The sequence below is a fragment of the Xiphias gladius genome, chromosome 10 (assembly GCF_016859285.1).
Source record: "Xiphias gladius isolate SHS-SW01 ecotype Sanya breed wild chromosome 10, ASM1685928v1, whole genome shotgun sequence".
NCBI lineage: Eukaryota > Metazoa > Chordata > Actinopteri > Istiophoriformes > Xiphiidae > Xiphias > Xiphias gladius.
Window position 1 is genome coordinate 26,940,788 of NC_053409.1, and position 22,616 is coordinate 26,963,403.

At 47.4% G+C, this 22,616-nt stretch overlaps 3 protein-coding genes across 14 annotated transcripts in view; 2 read left to right on the forward strand and 1 right to left on the reverse strand.

The window, feature by feature from the left end:
- Positions 1-1,753, reverse strand: part of heatr5a (HEAT repeat containing 5a) — a 36,136-nt gene extending 34,383 nt beyond the window's left edge. For all 7 annotated transcript variants that reach the window (XM_040138125.1, XM_040138124.1, XM_040138121.1 and 4 more), the window contains exon 1: positions 1,590-1,753. The gene's annotated coding sequence lies outside the window, so the exon portion shown is untranslated. The remainder of the gene's footprint in view (positions 1-1,589) is intronic.
- LOC120795883 (dehydrogenase/reductase SDR family member 13-like) lies at positions 987-19,108 on the forward strand. 5 transcript variants are annotated; one of them, XR_005708287.1, is made up of 10 exons: positions 987-1,315; positions 9,879-9,997; positions 11,539-11,662; positions 12,623-12,795; positions 13,484-13,637; positions 14,522-14,782; positions 15,519-15,547; positions 15,776-16,723; positions 16,839-17,257; positions 18,962-19,108. XR_005708287.1 is itself a non-coding variant. In XM_040138129.1 (7 exons), exons 1-6 carry the CDS (start codon positions 1,102-1,104, stop codon positions 14,779-14,781), a joined length of 1,044 nt encoding a protein of 347 aa, XP_039994063.1. In that variant the 5' UTR covers positions 988-1,101; the 3' UTR covers position 14,782; positions 18,962-19,108. The 5 variants fall into 5 exon arrangements, 2 of the variants coding, with proteins under 2 accessions (XP_039994063.1, XP_039994064.1); XR_005708285.1 differs by having other exon boundaries at positions 15,776-17,257; XR_005708286.1 differs by lacking the exon at positions 15,519-15,547 and having other exon boundaries at positions 15,776-17,257.
- On the forward strand, positions 2,612-6,035 carry hikeshi (heat shock protein nuclear import factor hikeshi). Of its 2 annotated transcripts, XR_005708289.1 has the most exons (2): positions 2,612-4,559; positions 5,606-6,035. XR_005708289.1 is itself a non-coding variant. In XM_040138131.1 (1 exon), exon 1 carries the CDS (start codon positions 3,107-3,109, stop codon positions 3,701-3,703), a length of 597 nt encoding a protein of 198 aa, XP_039994065.1. In that variant the 5' UTR covers positions 2,612-3,106; the 3' UTR covers positions 3,704-4,568. The 2 variants fall into 2 exon arrangements, 1 of the variants encoding a protein (XP_039994065.1); XM_040138131.1 differs by lacking the exon at positions 5,606-6,035 and having other exon boundaries at positions 2,612-4,568.
- Positions 19,109-22,616: the final 3,508 nt, after the last annotated feature.

A 22,616-nucleotide genomic window follows, 5' to 3' on the forward strand; every position in this document is an offset into this window, starting at 1 on the left:
TGCAAATGTCCCGTTTTGACTGCGATCGCTGAAGAAAGCCTCCGGCTGGAACGCGTTCGTTCTGCCAGTGCCGACGACTTTTTTGCCCTTGTGTCACCTGACCAGCAGCTGAAAACCCAAAGATATTCAGCTTAGTGTCACGGGTGACAAAGAAAACCAGCAGATCCTCTTATTTAGGAGGCCGCGATCACTCAATATTTGGCTTTGTTTTACACTTTTTTTACTTGAAAAATGACACATCGACTCATCGATTGATCGATTGATCAGCTATATAGGGATGCGCTGATCCACTGTTCTGGATCGGTATCGGGCCCAATACTGGGCCACAATGTGACACGTCCACATCAAATACACTTTCTCTGTCAGCGTCGTTAGAAAATTCTGCGTTTCTGATCAGTTGCTTTCAATCAGTCACAACAGGCTGCAGATGCCACGGCGTCTCTGAGCCCATGTAATGAAGGAGTCCAGTGAGCTCCGCACAGCCAGAGCAACAGATCTGGGATCGGATCGGTACTCGGTATCAGCGGACACTCGGAGCCGAGGTCTCAGAATCAGCATCAGGACGGGAACCGTTCCAGCAAATCGCTCCAGCCGCTCCAGCTGGAGCTTTGCTCACCTCCGGCTCTTAAGGGACACAACGACAAAAACAGTGGTCCACACGTGGATTCAGCCGCTGAAGGCTAAACAGAGGTAAAGTGCATTTTTTTCCAGAGGCTGATTTTCTGCTGCAGATAAAAACAAGCGGTTGGCCCTCAGCGCTGTGTCGATTACTGCGTGCAGTTTGTTCCCCATCGGCGTTTCTTGGTTGATGCCCAAAGCCACTGACGGCAGTCCGCCTCCGCAGGTCTGGCTCGGGACCACACCTCGCCGCGCCTGCAGCCACGCCCACCGGTGGCGTCACGGCGTACTGAAACTCCCCGGGGTACACTTCTACATCACTGCAGCAAACCGAGAGACGAAACCGAGATTTTCAGGCGGCGTCAAGTGGCTCTGAACCTCATTCAAACCGAGTTTTAAACTCCGGTCAGTAGATGACATCCAAATGTGTCAGGTTAAATTTGCTTAAAAACATACTAAAGAAATGTCGAACGTTTCCATTTGATGAACTGGAGCAGCAGAAGTGTGAGATCGCCTCAGTATCTTAGCCCCGGGAAAGTTAAGGGCGTCTGTGGCGAAGCTCCCAACGAAACAAAAAGCCTTTTATTACGGGCCGAGAAGGTCAGACGTCAACCCCGCGTTCAAAAACAAACATTCAGCCACAAACCAGACTCCATCGGCCGTGGCACATTGGAATCCTGCATTTTCTTTGCTCCAAGTAAGTAAATCCTGAGCTCCAGCATGTCCTCCCAAACCCTCCACAGACTCCAGCCTGAATCCCGAGTCCCACAGCTTCAGCTCCAGGTGACAGACATGCTGGGGCCTGATAAAACGGCTCTGACACTCCACCAACTCAACAAACTGTAAAGCAGCTTCTCATTTTCTGTCTAAAGAAACAAACAGCAGAATATCGGGCTCCGCTGCTAGCATCGGGGGGCTAACCCGGTTAGCTCACGGGCAAAAGTTTACACTATGAGAACGAAACTGTCTACCTGTCGAGAGGCCGTTAATCGTCGTTAATCCGTACAGGAAGGTGTCAGTCCAGAAAGTCACCGGCAGAAAGTTTATGTCAGTTTATTTAAGATGCTGTAAATGTCTCCGGACAAACAGTTGAGCTCCCAAAGGCTGGACGGAGCCGAGCGTCAAGTCGGCGGGAACGGACAGAGCGCACATCCCGTCACTGATTTTCAAAATAAAACACGCAAACTTTGTTTGACAATGTGTACTCTTTAATCAGTTCAGTCGTGTGCTTGAGTAAAACTGTAGGAAACAAATTGAGATCTAAGTGATAAAATCAGACAATGTGTAGACGTGGCAGATGAAATTTCCATTGGTGAACATTTTTGCATTCTTGCAGTGGAGAAACCACAACGTCTTTTACTTTACTCGAATAAATTTCAACCATTTGTCGTCGTTCATTGAGCCACGTATATCAGATATCACCTCTTTGTAGTTCTTAACCTACGGCTTTGTGGTATTTCTTTTTAAACTGAAACACAAAACAAACATAAAGACATAATTCGACAGCTGAATGAAAGGTGTATTATGGATCATATAAACATAACATCAAATCATACAATAAAAACAATATTTAACAATGATGTTCAAATGTTTACTGACTGCAGTAAGTAGAAATAAATATGTGAAGAAGTTGTTCCGAAGAGTCGTCTTAACAACTTTTCATCATACAGTAACTTTCATTAGTGTTTTCTGTTAAATTAAGTGGATAATAATAAAGACAGAGACAATGCTTTGAAAGCAAAGACATTATAACAACTTCAATGTAACAATCATTCTTTGTGCTTTACTGTAAATCTCATAATCTTAACAAATAACTGATTCTGGTTCAGTATTACAAAATGTAATGTTTACATTTTGTTTTTGTTTGTTTTTATGGTGAAATTTTACCTATGAAGTTGTTTCATGACAGTTAGTTTGTTAATGAAGAAGTCTCACTTCCGGCTTTACTCCCGCTAACTTAACTGCGAGGCTGGTACCAACGAGTAGATCAACGAATCATCGAACGTCTACATGGCCAACATCAGAACTTTAAAATGTGATTTTTTTCCCCCCCTTTTTTTAGTCTTCCAGGTACAACTCATTCACTATCCTCCACCCAACGCCAAACCAGCAGAGTGCTGTAGGTTAAAGTCGTTTGCAGTCGAAGTTGGAGTCTGGCAGTGTAGTCGAAAAAGGCCGAAAATGCGCACACCGGAGAGAAAAATTTGCCTGTCAGCCTAACTAGAGGGATAAAACGTCCCCACTCTCAGCCAAATCGATAGCCGAGCAGCAACCGCAGTGGGCCGTACTGACATGACGGACGGTGCTAGAAGTTTCCACCGGCTCGTTACTGGTTCCTCCGTGTTCAGTGTCAGCGGCGGCGGGATTCGGTCCCCTCCGTCTTTTACCGGATAAGCGACTGACCTGGCTGCCGGCAGGTCGGAGCTGCTGAGTCACACCAGCTAGAAGGCCAAGCTAAAGGCTAGCGGCTAACGGGCAGTCACCGGGGATGTTCGGTTGTCTGGTCGCCGGCAGGTTGGTGCAGACGGACGCGGTGCAGGTCGCCTCGGACAAGTTCGTGTTCAACCTGCCGGACTACGAGAACGTGAACCACGTGGTGGTGTTCATGCTGGGCACCGTGCCGTTCCCCGCCGGCATGGGCGGCGCCGTCTACTTCTCCTTCCCGGACCCGGCCAGCGGCGGCCCGGTGTGGCAGCTGCTCGGCTTCATCACCAACGACAAACCCAGCGCCATCTTCAAGATCTCCGGGCTGAAGTCCGGGGAGGGCGGGGCGCATCCCTTCGGCACCATGGCCTCCTCCTCGTCCCCCTCCGTGGCTCAGGTCGGCGTGTCGGTGGAGGCTCTGGAGCAGCTGGCCCAGCAGATCCCGGTGTCCAGCGCCGCCGTGTCCACCGTGGACTCGTTCCTGCAGTTCACCCAGAAGATGCTGGACAGTCTGTACAACTTCGCCTCCTCCTTCGCCGTGTCGCAGGCGCAGATGACGCCGAACCCCGCCGAGACCTTCATCCCCTCCAGCTGCCTCCTCAAGTGGTATGAAAACTTCCAGAGGAGGCTGGCCCAGAACCCGAACTTCTGGAAAAACTGACCAGAGCAGAGGCAGTAAAGACTCAGCCCGCCGAGGACGGTTTCCACAGTGCCTACAGCTTCTAATAAAAGTCTCTGCTAGTGTTCACCCAGCCCCGGTCTCCCTTCATCTCTGACCCCTGACCCCTGACCCCTGACCCGAACCTGCCTCTCCGCCCTGCGAAGCTGCATCCACGAGCTGCGGCTCCATGAGCTGTAATTAATGGTTCATATCCCAGATCAGTTAGGAGCCAGGGACGAGAACACCTTTGATTCACCGGGGAGACGTCTCCAGTGGACTCGGTGGCCACTGATCTACAGCAGGACGTCTGGACCAAAGTCCAGTTATTAACTGATCATTAACATTCACTTAATATGGTAGAAGCGGTTTTGTTTTTTGTTTTTTAAATTTATACGTAGTCTGTGTCCTGCTGGAGGAGGATGTCCCACGACCTGGCAACCCAAAACCTATTAATGTCTTCTAACTGATCGGTAAAGCATCAGCAAATGATTTATTAACCATTAATTATGGCTCATAAACCCTTTTTATAAACGATGCCTTGTCACAGAGTGGTAACCTTTTTTTTTTTTAAAATAACATTAAATTCATTTTTGACAAAGGAAGCAGCTCAAAAAAAAAATCCTGACAATCAAACGCACACACAACAAACAAAAAACAAATCTTAACTTGCAAGCTTTTTTTGAGCTTTCAACCGCATCTCATGGTATTCCTCAGCAGATGGGGTTTACCCACATCCCTCAAAGTTTATTTGAATTAAACATTTTTCACTTACCTGCTTTTTCTGGGTTCACTTCATAGTAAAATCCCTCCACTGAGGAAGACCACAAGATGAAGTTGAAGTCTCCATTAAAAAATAGTAAGATGACCTTGAGTTGTTTTTTGTGTTTTTTTTTTAATCTTTATTAACAAAACCAGTGTACAACAATCAGACTCCACAGCTGGAACAAAAAGTAGTGGAAAAACATGAAGGAATATTTTTATAGATACAATAAATGCAACTAAAATGACAATGAAATGAGATAAATCTAAATAAAAGATAAACAAGTCAATGATTTTTGTCATAGAATCCTCTGTTTTAGACACTCGACCTTCTTTACAGGTAAATACTTTCAGCTGAGTTGAGATCCTTTTATAACCAAAAAAAAAAAGCTCCCAAAGCCTCATGGGAGTTGTAGTTGTTGTGTCATTACTGTTTGAAGCTGCTGTATGTAAACTACCTGAAGGCCTTTAACTGGTGCTGAATCTTACTTTGTCACTTGACTCTTTCCAAAGTCAAGCATGAACTTTATCGCTCAAGTTTAGATTTTTCCAGGGTTTGAGTTTGTGATTTTTCCACGTTGCTTTTATCATCTAACTACAGAAAGTCATGGACTTCTTTTTTTGTTTTTTAACTTCACCTCTAATGTGTGTTTCTATCTGTTCCACAAGTGACGCCACCAGCTTTTAAGTTGTTTTGAAGCTCGTTTCGAGTGCAGTGTAGGTCATGGTTTCGGTTTATGTAAAAACAAAAGATTAAACCATGACACTTATTTATTTTTTTATACCTTCCTCGCATTCGTTTTATAGAACCGTCATACTGGCACTCAGCCTCAGACTAAATAGAGGTTTGTTTTCTTTCCTGCCTGGTTTCACGTCAGTTTTGTTCTCATGATCAAACCAGTGAAGTTGTTCTGAAAACAGCAGCTGAATCCGACTCAGACACTGAGCGCTGTCAGGTCTGTATGATAAAGAGAAGAGGACGATTTCCAGCTGTGACTTCGCAGCTGGAATCGTTTGATATTGTTGAGTGGTTTGTTTTCTTTCCTCAGTAAAATTCCCCCAGTTTACCGACAGACAATACATCTTATATTACTACGTTTAGCCAACCACAGGAAGTTAATAAGTGTGTGTCCTGCGTCGCAGCTTGCTCCAAGACCATCTGTAAATATCGTCTTATTGATCGCGTCAATACGTGGCAGCTGAGAACGATCACGCTGAATAAGAGCATCTCACCACATGAGAGGGAAGCAGCGGTCGACAAAACGACCTCACCGCAAAGTTCATGAGCATCTGCGGAGGAAGGCCACGCGGCATGATCGAAATCTGATGAACAGCCACTAAATGGACTTTCAGCCGCTGTTTCCAAGGTCGGGGATGGAGATTTCAAGCTCAACTTATAAGTCAATAAAATGCTCAGAAAAATTTGAACGCGTACTAATTCACGACGACTCCGTGTGCAGAGGAAGATCGTGTGATACTATCGAAAGCTCCAGAACAGCTACTAATAGGCCCAGAGGTGAAACTTCATTGTTTTAGTTTATACTGTGCTTAAATTGAACCTCTTCCACAGTAAAAGTGTGTTAATCAAGTTAAAGGATACAGAAAACCTGGTGTTCCTAATAAAGCGCTGCTCACCTGCAGAGGTGAAAACCTGAACTTTAAGGGGGGAGGAAGTGATGAAACCCACCTACATAACATCACGTGGCTACTGATGACTGGTTGATCTGGAGGTGCATATATACAGCGGCTTTTTTAAATTTAATTTCGTTCGATCTATTCATATATTTGTTTCTGTATTTATGTTTCATCCCTATGACTTTGGTTTGGTTTCTTTTTCGTGACGTTTTGTTCCGAATGTGCTGACACGATTTCAGGGTGGACGTCGGGCTGGATGTGCTGGTGGATGTGGTGGTGGATGTCAGGATGGATTTCAGGGTGGATGTGGTGGTGGATGTCGGGATGAACATGGTGGTGGACGTCTGGATGGATGTCGGGGTGGACGACAGGATGGATTTCAGTGTGGATGTGGTGGTGGATGTCAGGATGGATTTCAGGGTGGATGTGGTGGTGGATGTCGGGTTGGACGTGGTGGTGGATGTCAGGGTGGATGTGGTGGTGGATGTCTGGATGGATGTCGGGGTGGACGACAGGATGGATTTCAGTGTGGATGTGGTGGTGGATGTCGGGATGGATGTGGTGGTGGATGTCGGGGTGGATGTCAGGGTGGATGTCGGGGGTGGATGTGGTGGTGGATGTCAGGTTGGACGTGGTGGTGGATGTCAGGGTGGATGTGGTGGTGGATGTCGGGGTGGATGTGGGGGTGGATGTCAGGGTGGATGTCGGGTTGGACGTGGTGGTGGATGTCAGGGTGGATGTCGGGTTGGACGTGGTGGTGGATGTCGGGTGGATGTGGTGGTGGATGTCGGGATGGATTTCAGGGTGGATGTGGTGGTGGATGTCAGGGTGGATGTCGGGTTGGACGTGGTGGTGGACGTCGGGATGGATTTCAGGGTGGATGTGGTGGTGGATGTCGGGATGGATGTCGGGGTGGATGTGGTGGTGGATGTCAGGATGGATTTCAGGGTGGATGTGGTGGTGGATGTCGGGATGGATGTGGTGGTGGATGTCTGGGTGGATGTCGGGTTGGACGTGGTGGTGGATGTCAGGGTGGATGTGGTGGTGGATGTCGGGATGGATGTCAGGATGGATTTCAGGGTGGATGTGGTGGTGGATGTCAGGATGGATTTCAGGGTGGATGTGGTGGTGGATGTCGGGATGGATGTGGTGGTGGATGTCGGGATGGATGTCAGGATGGATTTCAGGGTGGATGTCGGGGTGAACGTCAGGATGGATTTCAGGGTGGATGTGGTGGTGGATGTCTGGGTGGATGTCGGGTTGGACGTGGTGGTTTCGGTCGTTGTGGACTGTTGTGTGTGTTGCCTTCTGTCTATGCTCCAACAAAAAGAAAAAACAGACAGTTCTCCATTGCGGACTGAAGTCTGGGCTTTTGTCCAACATAAAAAACAGGGGTTTTATTTTGAAGGCTTGTGGCACGAACTTCAGCGTCGGCCTCTCTCTGGGGTTCCGGGTCAAAGGTCAACGAGCAGCCGACGGTTTCTGTTGAACGTCGCTGCAGAACCGGTCGGACCGGACCGAGCTGTGACTCACCTGTCCTCCCCCGACCGGCACAACCGCTCCGGCGGGTGAGTCCCTCCGGGCGTATAAAGGACGGAGCCGGGCTCCCGAGCCAGTGAGGGATCCGGCTGCGACGAACCATGTTCCAGCTGCTGCTGCTGGCCGCCGTGCTGCTGGGGGGATACGTCGTCCTCACACGGACGCTCTTCAGAAGATCCGTATGCCGAGGAAACGCGGCGGTGGCGGGGAGGACCGTCGTGATCACAGGTGCGTTACCGCCACCTGTTGCCTTGGCGCGGGGACCACACTTACCGGTCCCTTAAATCCCAGGGCGCAGTGAAATGTGTTGTTCAGCCCAGTTTCGCTCAGGTCCTGGAATAACGGACTAGACTGTCTGACCCGACAGCAGCGCGCCCTGATTTCCCCCTGTGATGGTTCTGGTTCTGGTTCCGGCTCTGGCTCTGCAGAGAACCTTTGGCGGCGGGAGATCGACGGGATCCTCCGATCCCTCTGTTTGACGGCGCTCACGTAGTCCGGACGGACGTGCGTCTGAGGGTATTCTCTCCGCTCTGGACTTGCGCTTGCTGCCCCTGCTCTGCAGGCGACTGGCTTCTCTAAGTCAACCGTGGCTCGTCCCTCTTGTACCTGCCCGGACTCCGGCTTCGGTCCCTCCTCCCCCGACTCACCGTCTTCACAGCCCCCCGGTCCTCGCGACTCACCCTGAGCTCTTACCGGCCGCGTTCCCGTTTCGCGGCCGCGACGTCCGCCTGCGCCCGTGACCTTGGCCACACCTGGCGCATCCTCCTCTGCCTGTGCAGGTGTCGGCTGGTCGACCGAAAGTTCGCCCTCGCGCTGAAACTCGGGAAGCCTTGAGTCACGTACACACACTCACACACACACACACACACACACACACTCACACACTCACACACACACTCTCCAGCACTCCAGAATTGTTTCCTCCTTTCTCCCCGTCGTCTCACTTCCGCGGGCCTTTCTCCATTTCTGCAGCTTTACGGAAAAGAAGACTCGTTCAGTGGAGAAACCCAAACAGTTTTAATGTTTTACGATAATTTACGGCTTCTTTCCTCTGAAACGTCCAGTTGTTGCTTCCTCGTTTCCCCAGAGTCTCGCTCGCCTCCACCGTGCCTGTCCTTAAGTACCAGCCGGAACCAGGGGGCCTTTTACTGGGCCCCGGTTCCTACAACCACCTGCCCCGATTTCCCACAGCGGCGACGCAAAGAGTGGGAGTCGCGAAGGAGCGGCTGTGTCCGAAAGCAGCGTGGTGCTGCCGTGGGACGGCCCAGATCCTGTCACCGTGTTCGCGTTAAGCCGGAGGTGAACACACAGATCCCCCGTCTCGCCCGCGAACAGCCGCCCGTCCGGTTTTTGGGAGGGAGGGGGGAGTTGTTCCACTCGCATCCAATAGATCAGACCCGGGCTTGAACACGAAGGGGTGTGTCCGACAGGTGGACATTCTGAGTAAGGACGGAGAAAAAGACGTGAAACAGTAGTGATTGTTTAGTGGAGGTCTGCCCAGGGGCGTCCTCCACTAAACAAACAGTACTGTGTGTGTGTGTGTGTGTGTGTGTGTGTGTGTGTGTGTGTGTGTGTGTGTGTGTGTGTGGTGGGGTGGGGGGGTTTAAAGGCAGGAGCCAAAACCGCAGAACTGAGGGGCTGCGTGAAGGACCAGTATTAGACCAAGAAGGTGTTTTTGAACTGCAAATCCTGCAACGACTATGCCAGAATAAAAACATCATTAAATGTCTCCTTTAATGTCGATGTGTTGTGTGATGTTGGGGTTTTAGTGAACTGTAAATCATTTCATCATCAAACAGTTCAGCGTCGTTTTACGAGTTTAAACAAAAACCCAGCTGAGGTGAGTTCAACTGAGCCGGAGGAAAGACGTTCAATAAACCCGAGGTATGAAGTCGACCGGACTGTTCGGTCGCCGCGGGACCAACCTTCATCGTGGTTCGCCGCGTTTCCATCACCGTGACGGGAAACGACCGGGACCCGGCTTCACCTGTCGGCGCCACGCGGCAGGTTTCCGTCGTGGCTCTGGGGAGGTTTAATGGGTCAGCAGGTGAACTCGGGGCAGTTCGTTCAAGTACCTGAGGCCGGAACGGCTCGTGTTGATCGGTTCTGACGTCTGACGACGGGAACTAGAAATTCTCAGTTGAATTAACGTGAAATTAACAAAAAGGAGAGAAGCTGAGGTGATTCCACCGGATTCCCGTCCGGTGTTTTAACGGGCTGACAGTTTGTTTTCCCGCTGCAGGAGGGAACACCGGCATCGGTAAAGCCACGGCGCTGCACCTGGCCAGGAAGGGGGCCAGGGTGATCCTGGCCTGCCGAAACCGGGACAAAGCCGAGGCCGCCATCGCGGATATACAACAGGTAGGAAGGAGAGAAAGGAGCTGAGGGTCAGATCCTGCTGGTTGATTTTCCTCAGGACTGACTTTTCTTTTTAAACCTGCACCAACTGTCCTGCAGCATGTGATTGATTGTCCATGCATCAGTCATTGGGGACAGGGTGTTCCCAGTCTCCTACACAACAGAGAGCAGCTTTTTTTAAAGCAGTACTCTTCACTGGATGGACAGTTTTATATCAGACCCTTAGTCTTAAACTATGAAATGGACAATCGAATTTTAACTTAAAATTCAGACACGTGAGCAGGGGTTCAGAGGTCAGGAAGCAGGCTCTGGAACTAGAGATGTCTATAGTGAACAAGCTAAAAATGTTAAGTTTTGTTAACCGGTTTGTTTTGTCTCGATCTCAGGAACATGTCTTTGAGGTCTTGACATTATGAGCTCATTTCCTTGAAATTACAACTTATATATATGGGTTTTTTTTGTGATCATGAGAAAACATGAGACAAAAACAGAACAGAATACATATGTTTGTGCAAGTCCTCTTCAACCTAAGAACAACGTACACACAAAAACGCACTTCCCCAGCAGCCACACCACAGCGGCTCGGGACAACAGAAATGGGCGTGAGTGCTGGGGCCCAACTGCATTCCTGCACTGGAAGGAGTCTGAAGAGTAGAAACGGTGTCACAAGTATTAGTTTCTTCGGGGGGGTAAAGAGAGGGATGGAAGCATGAAAGCAATGAAATTGGTTGTGTGTATTAGTAGTGAAGTGTAACCACTTCAAGACGTTAAAGCAACAGCTGAAAAACCATAAAAATGAACTAAAGTTTACTGAGAGGAGCTCAACACTCGCTGAAATGTGAGCACTAAAAGAAGTTGAAGCGTAAGTAAAAGCATCATAGCTGACCGACAGTTGATGTGTCTGCATTCATAGTAGTTAAAGTGCTTAATAAAATTTGAGCACTGAAATGAGCTTAAGTTTACTGGCAGGTGGGGAAATTCAACTGAAATGTAGTTGAGGTGTAACCTGTAATCTGTGTAGTATGAAACAGTGTAATCGCTGAAAGGAAATGAAGTATAAACGGTGAGAGCAGTTGAAGTGTTAGATAATATGTAAGCAGTGTAAAGCGCCGAACTATAAGCACAGAAACGATTAAGTCTGCACTGACGGAAAATGTCGGTGAAAAGTGAATTTCAGTTCAAATGTAAGTACCGAAAGGAGCTGAAGTGGGAGTTAAACTGCAATCAGTTAAGATTTGGCTCTCCATTCAAATGTAAGCAGTGAAAGCAGCTGAAGTGTTAAAAGTAAGCACTAAATACAGTTCAACACTAAGCACTGAGATGAGCTGAAGTTTACTACAAGGAGTAAACGAGTTGTTTATTAAATGAAAGGAGCTGAAGCGTAAGAGTTGAAGTAGACTGTAGGTAAAGTGAATTAACCGTATTTATCCAATCTGTTTTAGTCAGTCAGATGTATTAAGTGATTCTCAGTCTTATTTACAGTCTGTGGTGTAGTTGTAGGGAATATCCAACATCGTCCTCACCTGATAAACCTTCTGTTCCAGGAGACAGGAAATACCGACGTTCTCTACATGCATTTGGACCTGGCCAGTCTGAAGTCCGTCCGCTGCTTCGCCGAAGCCTTCCTGAAAACTGAGTCCAGGCTAGATCTGCTCATCAACAACGCTGGTACGTAGACACACACACGTCATTACAAAAAGACGTTTATGGCATTTTGTAAAAGTGAGACAAGAGTCCGATCTGAACTTTGTCTTCAGTGGGGAAGGGAACAGTCCTCATTCGCTCCCGGGTCAAATGACTCTGCAGGTGTTCACTGGTTCCCCCTCTGATCGGCAGCGATGGAAACACGACGCTAATCATTCCGCCTCTTTCCCGGCGCGATGCTGTGACGCGCGTCGAAGTTCTAGACATTGGCACGTGAAAAGCCGGGAACGTTTGTTTTGGTGGGATGAAACACTGGAAAGAAAGCGAGGTGCGAGTGAGTAAGTAACCACCGTAACATAGTCACTGCCTCCGAGCTGCTTTTCACTGTTTACTAACCGACGTCGAAAGAAACAGAAAGGTAAATTCATTCACTGGCAGTGGGAAAAGAGTCACTCACCTTTTTTTTTTTTAGTGGGTTTACCTGCGTTTAAAAAACCCACGTGTACCTGCTGGTTTTGGTGGGAAGAGTTAATCATTTTGCAGTGTTTGGGACGTTTCCGGACTGCAGCCTTTGGGCAGTGGGTGTGTCGCCCGCAGCCAATAACAGCGCGCGGGGTGTGACGGCGGGACACTATAAACACGTAGCGACCAGGTTGCGTCGCTGTTTCCGTCTCTGTCCTCTGCTCTAATTCTGTCTCTCTTCATTCACTTTCTAGCTCGCTCGACCACGGCTGCTCTCTCTCTCCTCTCTATTTTAATATTTTTGTGGTGATATTTTTACGTGTCAAAAGTCCACTGCGATAAACGTCTTTTGACACTGATGAGGAGTTGGTAAACATTTGCTTTTGTCTAAAACACTGGGACAGACGGAGAAACTACAGAGATTCAACTATTATTATTTCCATATCCAGTGTTTTGATGTGTTGGTACCGACTTCGCGACAGAAAAACAATCTTCAAAGGTCAATCTGTGTCTGTCCTGCAGGTCTGGTGGCAGACGGGCAGACGGAGGACGGTTTCGGCATCCAGTTCGGGGTGAACCACCTGGGTCACTTCCTGTTGACCTGCCTGCTGCTGGAGAGGCTGAAGGAGGCGGGGGGAGGACGGGTGGTCACCCTGTCCTCCATGGCTCACCGCTGGGGACACGTCGACTTCGAGGTGGGCTCCGTAATCACTGAAACGACGCACAGTACATACACATTAGTGTCCCGTGATCCTCTCTGACCTGCTCTGAACGAACCTCGACATGGAGAAGAGGCTCATCACTGTTATTGTCAACAGAAAATGAACAGATGCTCTCAGAAGGACTAAGCGCAATCACAGTATTCCTTCATTACGTCTTCATCAGGCCTTTGTCTCACCTACAAACCTGATATCATGTTGCGACATGCAGAACCGTCTGTTGGTACAATGGAAAACATACTTCTAATGTTATACGAAGTCAGCTGGACATTGTTCGAGGTTCTCCGAGACGTTTCGCCTCTCGTTCGAAAGGCAGCAGGTTTCCTTTTCCAACAGTCTCTTTAAAATCTACCTCCCGGCTGTCACAGAAATGTCCTCGATTACTGAACAGATTTAGGAACATTCTGTTGCTCGGTGTCAGAACCGGTTCTTCTGTTTTCAGGATTCCTGTCTTTTCAGGTGTGACAGGATGTCGCACGAAGAAATTCCTTCATGCGTATGTGCCCTCTGCAGAAAATGCTCCTCGCCTGTGGTTCGGGGCCTCACGTCCGCGTCGACCCCGGACACGCGAAGGCGTCGCGAGCCTGTCACGTCACCCGTCCTCAGTAATGATCCCTGTCGCCCAGGTGATCCTGTGTTAATGATGTGGTTTTATCGTTTTCAGGCTCTGGCGGTGAACAGACACCTGGGCACCGGCAGGTACAGCTGGCAGTTCTTCCAGGCGTACTGCAACAGTAAGCTGTGCAACGTGCTCTTCACCCACGAGCTCGCCAAGAGGCTGAAAGGAACCACCGTCACCTGCTACAGCCTCCACCCTGGTGATTCACTTTAAGCCACTACTACCAGTTTGATTTGGTTCAGGTTCGGCTTACGCGGTCGCTTGCAGGCCTCCCCGTGGCCCCCAGTGCAACACAGAACAGACATTTAGGACGAGTGCAACCCAATAAATAAGTGATAAAATAAACAAAAAACCCAAACTAAAATTTAACGTGTACAAACACCACACAGCCTCAAGGGTCACGGCGTAAGGGGGGAGCTCCGTAAAGCCGAGGGGAGCTTTGCAGTGAGTTTAAAGCTCATTGTTAATCTGCTCCGGTTCACTCTCACCGCTCTCATAGCGTCGTTTTCGGCCGCAGCGGCCAGATGTTTTCAGAGAAACGGCTGTAAAGAGCCACCGTCCGCTACCTGCTCAGCAGCAGATGGCAGACAGTGTTTTGACGATTCGTTAGTTGGGATTATTCGATCAAACCGCAGAGTAAGAAAGCTCAAGTTGATGTCCTGCGTTTCAGAACACGTACGGTGTAACGGGGGTTTAATATAGAAAAGGCCAGTGAAGGAGATAAATGCAGAGGCAGGAGTTTAGCGCTTGTATTTATGGCCATTTATATTTTCTTGTTAAACTGTTTTTAATTTACAAATAGTAAAGGTTGCTTTTCGTAAAAAAATATTTTGAAGGATAATTGTCCTGTTATTTGTGATAGTATTATTGGTGATTTCTATGTCACATGACTAGCTGATCGACTGGAGACTCACATTACCTTGATGAATATGGTCTATTGGAGAGGAGATGCGATGCATTCGGGACCCAGTCTGAAGTTGCTCCTCTACAGACTGGAGCCGAAACAAACCAGCTAAACAACTGCCGGCGTTCTGCAGCGTCACTGTTTTGAACCGTGCGTTTCTCCGCCCTCTCGCCCTGCAGGCGTCGTTCGTACAGAGCTGTCCAGACACGTCAGCCCGTGGCAGAAGATTTTCATCGAGCCCGTGGCCCGGCTGCTGTTCCTGGACCCGGAGGCCGGAGCTCAGACCACGCTGCACTGCGCCCTGCAGGAGGGAATCGAGCCTCTGAGCGGACGCTACTTCTCCTGCTGCGCCGTACAGGAAGTGTGCGCCCGGGCCCGAGACCCCGCCGTGGCCCGCAAACTGTGGGAGGTCAGCGAGAGGCTCTGTGGACTCTCTTAAGGTGGACTGAACATGAAGTACTTTAACATTTCTCTGTTCCTTAAACGGATTATTAAATCCATGAGCTATGAACTCTCCCTCTGTAAAAAACTGTTTATTCTGGTGTTGGTGTGATGAGTTCGTGTAAATATATTCATAGCAATGCTCTGCGCTGTGCAGCACCTTTTATTTAGAGTATTCTTCTCACATTATGTTTAAAGTAACGCAGAGCGATGGTGTCGGTGAGGTTGGAGCGGGGCAACACAGACGGAGACGTGTGACGGCGTGTTTGGTCTGTGCTGCGCTGCCGCCACCTTGTGGCCGACGTCCGAAACGTTCCCCGGTCAGTGAAACACAAATGGAGCACAACAGTGTGCCGGTGAAGCACGGTTCCCCCCTGAGCTTTCAGAGCGCCTCCATTGCTCCCAGTCACGAGGACTCTCTCTGTACAGAGTCAGCAAAGTTCAAGTCGGAGGACGCGCTACGACCGGTCCGAGCTCAGGACTCTTCGACACGACCGCACCTGTACCGAGCTCTTGTTTGGGCCTCTCGTGTGTCGGCGTGCATTCGTCTCACAGAGGCGACCGTCGGTTTCTCTAACAGATAATCAACCTGCGATGTTTGAAAAAGCCTTCGGGTGGTTTAAAACCCCTTGTTGATCCTCTGAGAGCAGAGGCTCTTCTAACCATCTGGACGAGAAACAGAATTTGAGAAGTTTTAAACCGTAACTCCACGTTGTGACTCTGTTTCCTATCCAGGTAACCGGCTGCCTGCCATCTTTGTTTTGGTGAGGAAACTGGGAACTCCGGTGCTGAGTTTCAAACAGTTGTCGGCTTTGAATCTGCACTCAGATGTTCACAAAAGGATTTTTTAGATTTGCTCTGTAACCTGTGACAGAGACTTTAGTTTTTCTAGGCATTCCCATTTTTTTTGTCAGCAACTACAAATCTTTTCAACACGCTGACAAACTTAGAACTTGCGAACTTTATGTGAATTCCTTTTGTTTTTTTCACAGGCAAAAGGTGAGACACGACCATGAAAACAATTTCACGAAAAAAAAGTCTGACCCTAGACTGTGCTTGGGTTTCTGTTGAGTCTCTGCAGGGCTCTCAGAGTTAATATGAAGACCGTTTGATCAGCTGAGCCTCACAGCTTCAGTGTCTTATAAAGCGTCAGGTTCACTGACAGATCAGACGGCAGCTTTGCGTTCAGATGACAGCCGAACTGTGCTGCTGTAAAAGCTTTTCAGATCCGAACGAGGCGACGGAGAGACGCCCTCCGCCTCCGCGGCGCAGACTCCACCGGGAATTCGCGGAGATCTGTCGCCTTGCTGCCGAAAATCAAAGCAGTCAAAGCTGATTGTTCCCACATCGGCAGGCACCAGACACCTTCACCACCGAGTCAAGACTCGGTTTGGTTTCCACCGTCGGCACGAGGCTGCATGAAAGCACCAACAGCTGAACACGTTTCAGGAAGACAAACGTCAGTCCAGGTTCTAACCCACTCTCCTGGCCATGGCCTTATCAACTCCCAGAGGAGCCACGGGGCAAAAACCTGCACAATGCGTGTCACCTCCGATACTTCCCAGGCAGCCAGAAACCAAGCTCCGGTGCTCTGGAGCTAAAGTCAGCAGTTGATTAGTTGATTATCAGAAAATCTATTGGCAACAATTTTTATATAACAATTTTTTGTAGCTTCCAGTTCGGAGCGTCGGTGATTTGTAACTTCCTATTCGGAGCGTCGGTGATTCCTAGCTTCCAGTTCGGAGGTGATTCCTAGCTTCCAGTTCGGAGGTGATTCCTAGCTTCCAGTTCGGAGGTGATTCCTAGCTTCCGGCTCGGAGGGTCGATGATTCCTAGCTTCCGGCTCGGAGGGTCGATGATACCTAGCTTCCGGCTCGGAGGTGATTCCTAGCTTCTTGTTTGGAGGATCGGTGATTCCAAGCTTCATGTTTGGAGGGTCGGTGATTCCTAGCTTCTGGATCGGAGGGTCGGTGATTCCTAGCTTCCGGTTCGGAGCCTCTGTGATTCCTAGCTTCCGGTTCGGAGCCTCTGTGATTCCTAGCTTCCGGTCCAGAGGTGATTCCTAGCTTCCTGTTTGGAGGGTCGGTGATTCCTAGCTTCTGGATCGGAGGGTCGGTGATTCCTAGCTTCCGGTTCAGAGCGTCTGCGATTCCTTGCTTCCTGTTTGGAGGTGATTCCTAGCTTCCGGTCCGGAGGTGATTCCTAGCTTCCTGTTCGGAGCGTCTGTGATTCCTAGCTTCCTGTTTGGAGCGTCTGTGATTCCTAGCTTCCTGTTTGGAGGGTCGGTGATTCCTAGCTTCTGGATCGGAGGGTCGGTGATTCCTAGCTTCCGGTTCAGAGCGTCTGCGATTCCTTGCTTCCTGTTTGGAGCGTCTGTGATTCCTTGCTTCCTGTTTGGAGCGTCTGTGATTCCTTGCTTCCTGTTTGGAGCGTCTGTGATTCCTAGCTTCCGGTTCGGAGCGTCGGTGATTCAGGTTTTATGATACTTTCTATTTGTAATCCACTACAATTCAGTAAGAAATATTGTACTTTTTACTCCACTACATTTATTTGATAACTTTAGTTACTAGTTTACAAATTAAGATTTTTGCAAACAAAACATATGAAAAGTTTGATACTTGATGTATTGTAATAGAATTAACTGGTACATACAGGTGGAGCTCATTACCCCCAGTTGCACTGTTTTGACAATGAAGTAGTCAAGTAATTTTTACATGTAACTACTTGTCCTTTCAGTAATTTTATTTTATGTTTAATAACTTTGAGGTTTGGACTGTTTATTGGACAAAAAAAAAAAAAAACTTTGTGAAGGTTTCACTTTTGAGCTCTGGGGAATTGTGATAGCGTTTCTCTCTATTTTCTGAATTTTTACAAACCTATTAATTATTCCTGAAAACAATTAGCAGATTAATCCATAATTAAAATAATCATAAACTGTCCCTGTTATAGTTAATAGCTACAAAAAAAAAAACTAGCTCCACCTCAACTGCAGCAGTAAAATGCTGCTTACACATTAACGCATGAGTCATAGTAATGTAATGATATAATGAATGATAGGTTAAGACTCACAGTGGAGGTTTTTCTGCATCAAGTACCTTGATTTCTGATACCTTAAGTACATTTTGCTGATTATACTCACACGCTTTTCCTTGAATAACTTTTTCAGTGCGGACTTTTACTTGTAATGGAGGTTTTTTACAGTGTGGTGTTAGTAGTTTTACTTAAGTTTAAGATCCTAGTACTTCTTCTTCAGCCAATGGTAATAAGTATTCTGTGCCAAACCAGGCCAGTACAGAATGGGTTCAATAGACCAAAAAAAAAAAATCACGCACATTAAAGTCAGAGTCTCCACCCACCAATAACTGCAGCCTCGTCCTCAGGGCTTTAACAAACCCACTTATATCCACCCCAGAAAGCAGACCGGCCCGACTGAGATCTGCTTAATACACTGCTGAGCTGCAATTGAAAATCAATCGAGGGATGATGAATGGTGGCCATTAGGCCGCTGTGGAGCCAGACTGGATTCAGTAAATAAAGCCCAGCGATAAACAGGGCGACTGCCATGGTCTGAGAGCGTCGAGGACGTTCAGCTGGCAGAGACGTTCGTTAGCCGGCAGCAGGCTGTCAGGGCTGATAAATGGTCCTGGTCTGAGAAGACCCCCGGTTGACTATAAATTATGTTTCCAATGTTAATGGAGAAATACAAATCATCCGCAGCAGCAGCAGCAGCAGCAGCAGCAGCAGCAGCAGCAGCAGCAGCAGCAGCAACATGCTGAGGGCAGACACCTGAGAGTAATGGACCAGAAACAGGACGAGTTCATCTCCAAAAAAACTCTCAACCTATTCACTGAGGAAGAGAGACGTTACTTTAAACTTCAGAACATCTAGTCGTTCTAACAACTCATGGGAATTTATTTTAAATTCCAGTGGAGATGAAAAAGTTTGCAAAGACTCCAAATCTGTCAGTCGGAATTTTGAAAAAATGTCTAAAATTAAGTTTAACTTTGTGCTGTCAGTCATTTAATCATGCTGGGACTTGATTCATTAAAAACACCACAGGTCCGTTTGAAGCCTTTATAACACGTCCCTTCGATCCAGATCCCGCTCGTCCTCCACAAACCCTCATTAGTCGGTTTCATTTTGAGCTGTCAGTCATCACTTTCTTCCTTTCTTTCCAGTTTTCTGAGGCGGACTGAATTCAAAGAGGAGCAGCAGTCAGCAGACATCACAGAGGCCTCTTCTCTGATCGCCAACATTTATGGGCATAGATGTTTTTATGTTTCATCACACTAGAATCTGAACATTAAAGAGCTACCAAACGGTCAGTTTTATTGATTACTGGGTAACTGCTTAGTCTATGAAATGTTAAACCGTAGTGAAAAAAGGACATTCTGGATTTCTCAGAGGCCACGGTGATGTCTTCGGTTTGCATGTTTTGTCTGGCTAATGGTCTAAAACCTTAAGATACTCACTTTACAGGCATAAAGTGTGTGACAAAGACACCGAATCGTCACATTAGAGGAGCCGACACCAGAGAAATTCTGGCATTTTTCGCTTGAAAAATGACTGAAGCAACTGCCTGACTATCAAAAAAGTCGCCAATTAAATTCCAGTTGATCGACTGATTAACTTACTACCCATTGCAGCTCTAATACAGTCTAGAACCTGACCGGACAGATGCGCTTCACTTTTAATCGGTGCAGCCGTTTACAGCGCCTGCGTGAGCCCTGCGGAAAAGCTCGGCACCGCTAACCCCGACTGACGTTGGTACGCGGGCTCGGACGCTAGCCTCGTAGCTCGAGAAACTGAGCCGCTTACGTGTTTGAAAACTGAAAATAGAAGCTTGCAAAGCGGAGCTCGCACGCAGAAACCTGAATGTCCGGACTTGAAATGTAAGGCCGTGAGCGTAGGACTGAATCTACAGGCTTTCAACTCTGACTTTGCAGGTAAACACTTGAATATAAAAACTTACGAAACTAAGATTGCAGGTACAGAACTCTGCTTTCAAGCGCAGGTTCATGAAACCTATGATAATCCATTAACGGGGCATACACGCCTCCCAAATGTCAACGTCACGTGCGGACACGGGTACGGGAATGAAAGGGAAAAGAAGACATGCACTGAGTTTCCAGTTTATCAAATCCACCTCACTAAAACCAAGTCAGTCCAGTCCAGCAGTCCTGTAGTAAATCCTCCTCCGAGGTTAAAGTGTTCAGTTTTTGTTAAAACTGTTTTAGAGAGGTGTAGATTCAGCTCTTATCGTCTTACAGGATGTGGTTTGTGCTGCTGTTGAACTGTATTGTGTTGTGCTGACAGAGGTTTCTGTTATTCTGTCCACTCCGTGGACAAAGGGTAGGTTAATCATAACCTTCATGGAGGTAGGATTAGTTGAACGCCTGCTGGATCAGACTGCGCTAGTTTCAGCTGGGTGAACCTAACAAACTTGCAACTGAGGCTGATGCATACATTTTTATTTTTAATCATCCGAGGTCCTGATGATGCAGCTTCCCCACAAGGTCAGGGTGGGGACAGACACCTGTCCCCACAAGGTCAGGGTGGGGACAGACACCTGTCCCCACAAGGTCAGGGTGGGGACAGGTTTCTGTCTCCGCAACCTCATGAATCCAAGCGCCGGCGCACACACTCTCACTTGTTTTTGCCACTTGTGAGGACAGTTCAGGCTAACAAAACCAAGTGTGAACCGGAAAGTGTTGTTTTTAACCTTGTGGGGACGGTCCCCTGGTCAAGTTGTGCCTTGTGGGGACCGTCCCCGCAAGGCACAACTTGACCAGGTTTATGTCCCGTCAGTTTAATGGATACAAACGCGCACACACAGACACATCATGACAGAACACTATTAAAAGTTACATTTGGCGTGTATTTATTAATATAATGATAATAGTAATAATAATGATGATAATGATGATGATGAGCAGAATGCAGTTTAACCTTCAGTCAGTCCAACTGATCTGAGAATCTATTGCAAAGAACAATCACGTTTAGAAAAATATCTTTCTCCACGCGTCCACGGAGTCGTGTTGGTGGCGTCTTTTAAAACCTTTATTTTATTGCCCCTCTCCCTCAAAAATCCCAATATAAACGACACAGAGATACCAGACTCCCGGGGGAAGGAATGAAGACGTGTTTTTCCACTGCAGAGAGTCGACGGCTGCGGCCTGGACCGGCCGAGACAACTTTTTATCGCATAGAAGGAATGTTTGAAACGTCGCCGAATCGAGAAGAGTGGCCTCAGAGCAAAACTGAATCACATGATGTTAAAGGCTGAGTTTTACTCACCTGCTGCCTGAGTGACTCAACTGTTTTAGAACATTAAAAATGTGCCCAACTCTTGCAGGATTTCTTTCATGTCATATTTAACACACTTCTTAAAGTGCATCTTTTAAAAAAAAAAAAAAAAAAAAAATTATTAAAAATAAAATTTTTTTTCCAGATCCACTGTTTTACATCTTATTTTTTTATTTTACTGTTTTTGGCTTCATTTTTTGTATTTGGAGAATTTTATTCTGTACCTTTATATACTGGATTTTATTTTATTTAATTGTGGTGCTGATTCGTTATAACTGAGTTTTTCCTATGTAAAGCACTTTGCAACATTTTGATAAGGTGCTTCATAAATAGTTTATTATTATTAATATTATCATTATACTCTAATGGTCTTACTGTAAACAAATATAGAAAAGCCTGAATAATGACTTATAAGATCAAAAATTACTAAATGGAGTGGATCAAAGGGATTTTCTGGTCTTGATCTGGAGGGACAGTCCATGGCAGAGTCCGGGCTCAGTCCCTGTTTACCCTGGTTGTCCCTCCTTTTTTCAACATTCGTTTTTGAGAAAGACTTTTTGAGGACAGGAAACAAATTGACCCTCGTCCCGTTGGAAAGTTTCCCTGAGATCCCATTGATCCAAGAAGAAGAGCGTCCAGATCACTGAAGCCTTTTCTCTGGTAGAAGTCAAACATGCAATACGGCGATACTTGTATCTCGTCTATCAGCCGCAGACTCTCTCTCTCTCCCGTCAGACTTGTGAAGCGTCAGAATGCTTTTCTCAGACTTGAGTCTTTCTGAGCTCATCGTCTGTGATTCTCGGCTCTTTGGCAGATTTTCCCCCTGGTCCATTTCTGCAGTAAAGACGTCAGGAGACGCCGTGAACTTTGTTTTCACTCCTCCGTGGCAGCGAAAACACGTTGCAGGAGCCTTCAGAAACTCCTGCAGGTTAAACCGGACTAACGAAACCCTTTTAGTGGCAACTGACTCTGACAGACTGAAAACACTTGTTAGCCTAGCAGCATTAAGGCTAAACAACCCATAATGCAACATTCTCTGTGGAAGACTGTGTTACACATTGTGAACGTGTAATTATCTCGGTAATTGAATATAACACATTTTTCAAAGCTAATTTTCAGAAAAAAGAAAGTCTTATATTCGAGCCGATAAGGTGCTACGGTTTACTACACTACACTTTACTTTTCTGACATTTTATTTGAGTGTCCAGACTCTCATTGTGAAATTTGCCCAACAAAACATGACCACTCACCGATGAAGTGAATGACCGATCCAGAACTGGCAGGATCTATGGCTAATGTCCTGGCGCCAGGTAACGCAGGACACCTTCAGAGGTCTTGTGGGGTCCAAGCCTCGGCGGGTTGGAATTGTTTTGGCGGCACGCGGAGGACCGACAGCACACATCAGGTCGGTGTTCATAATGCTGTGGCTCATTAGTGTTTAACTCAGTAAACCCAGGGATTTGGTCAGTTTTTATCTGAAAGGCGGATGAAAAAAACACTGACAGATTGTATCGTCTATATTCTCGA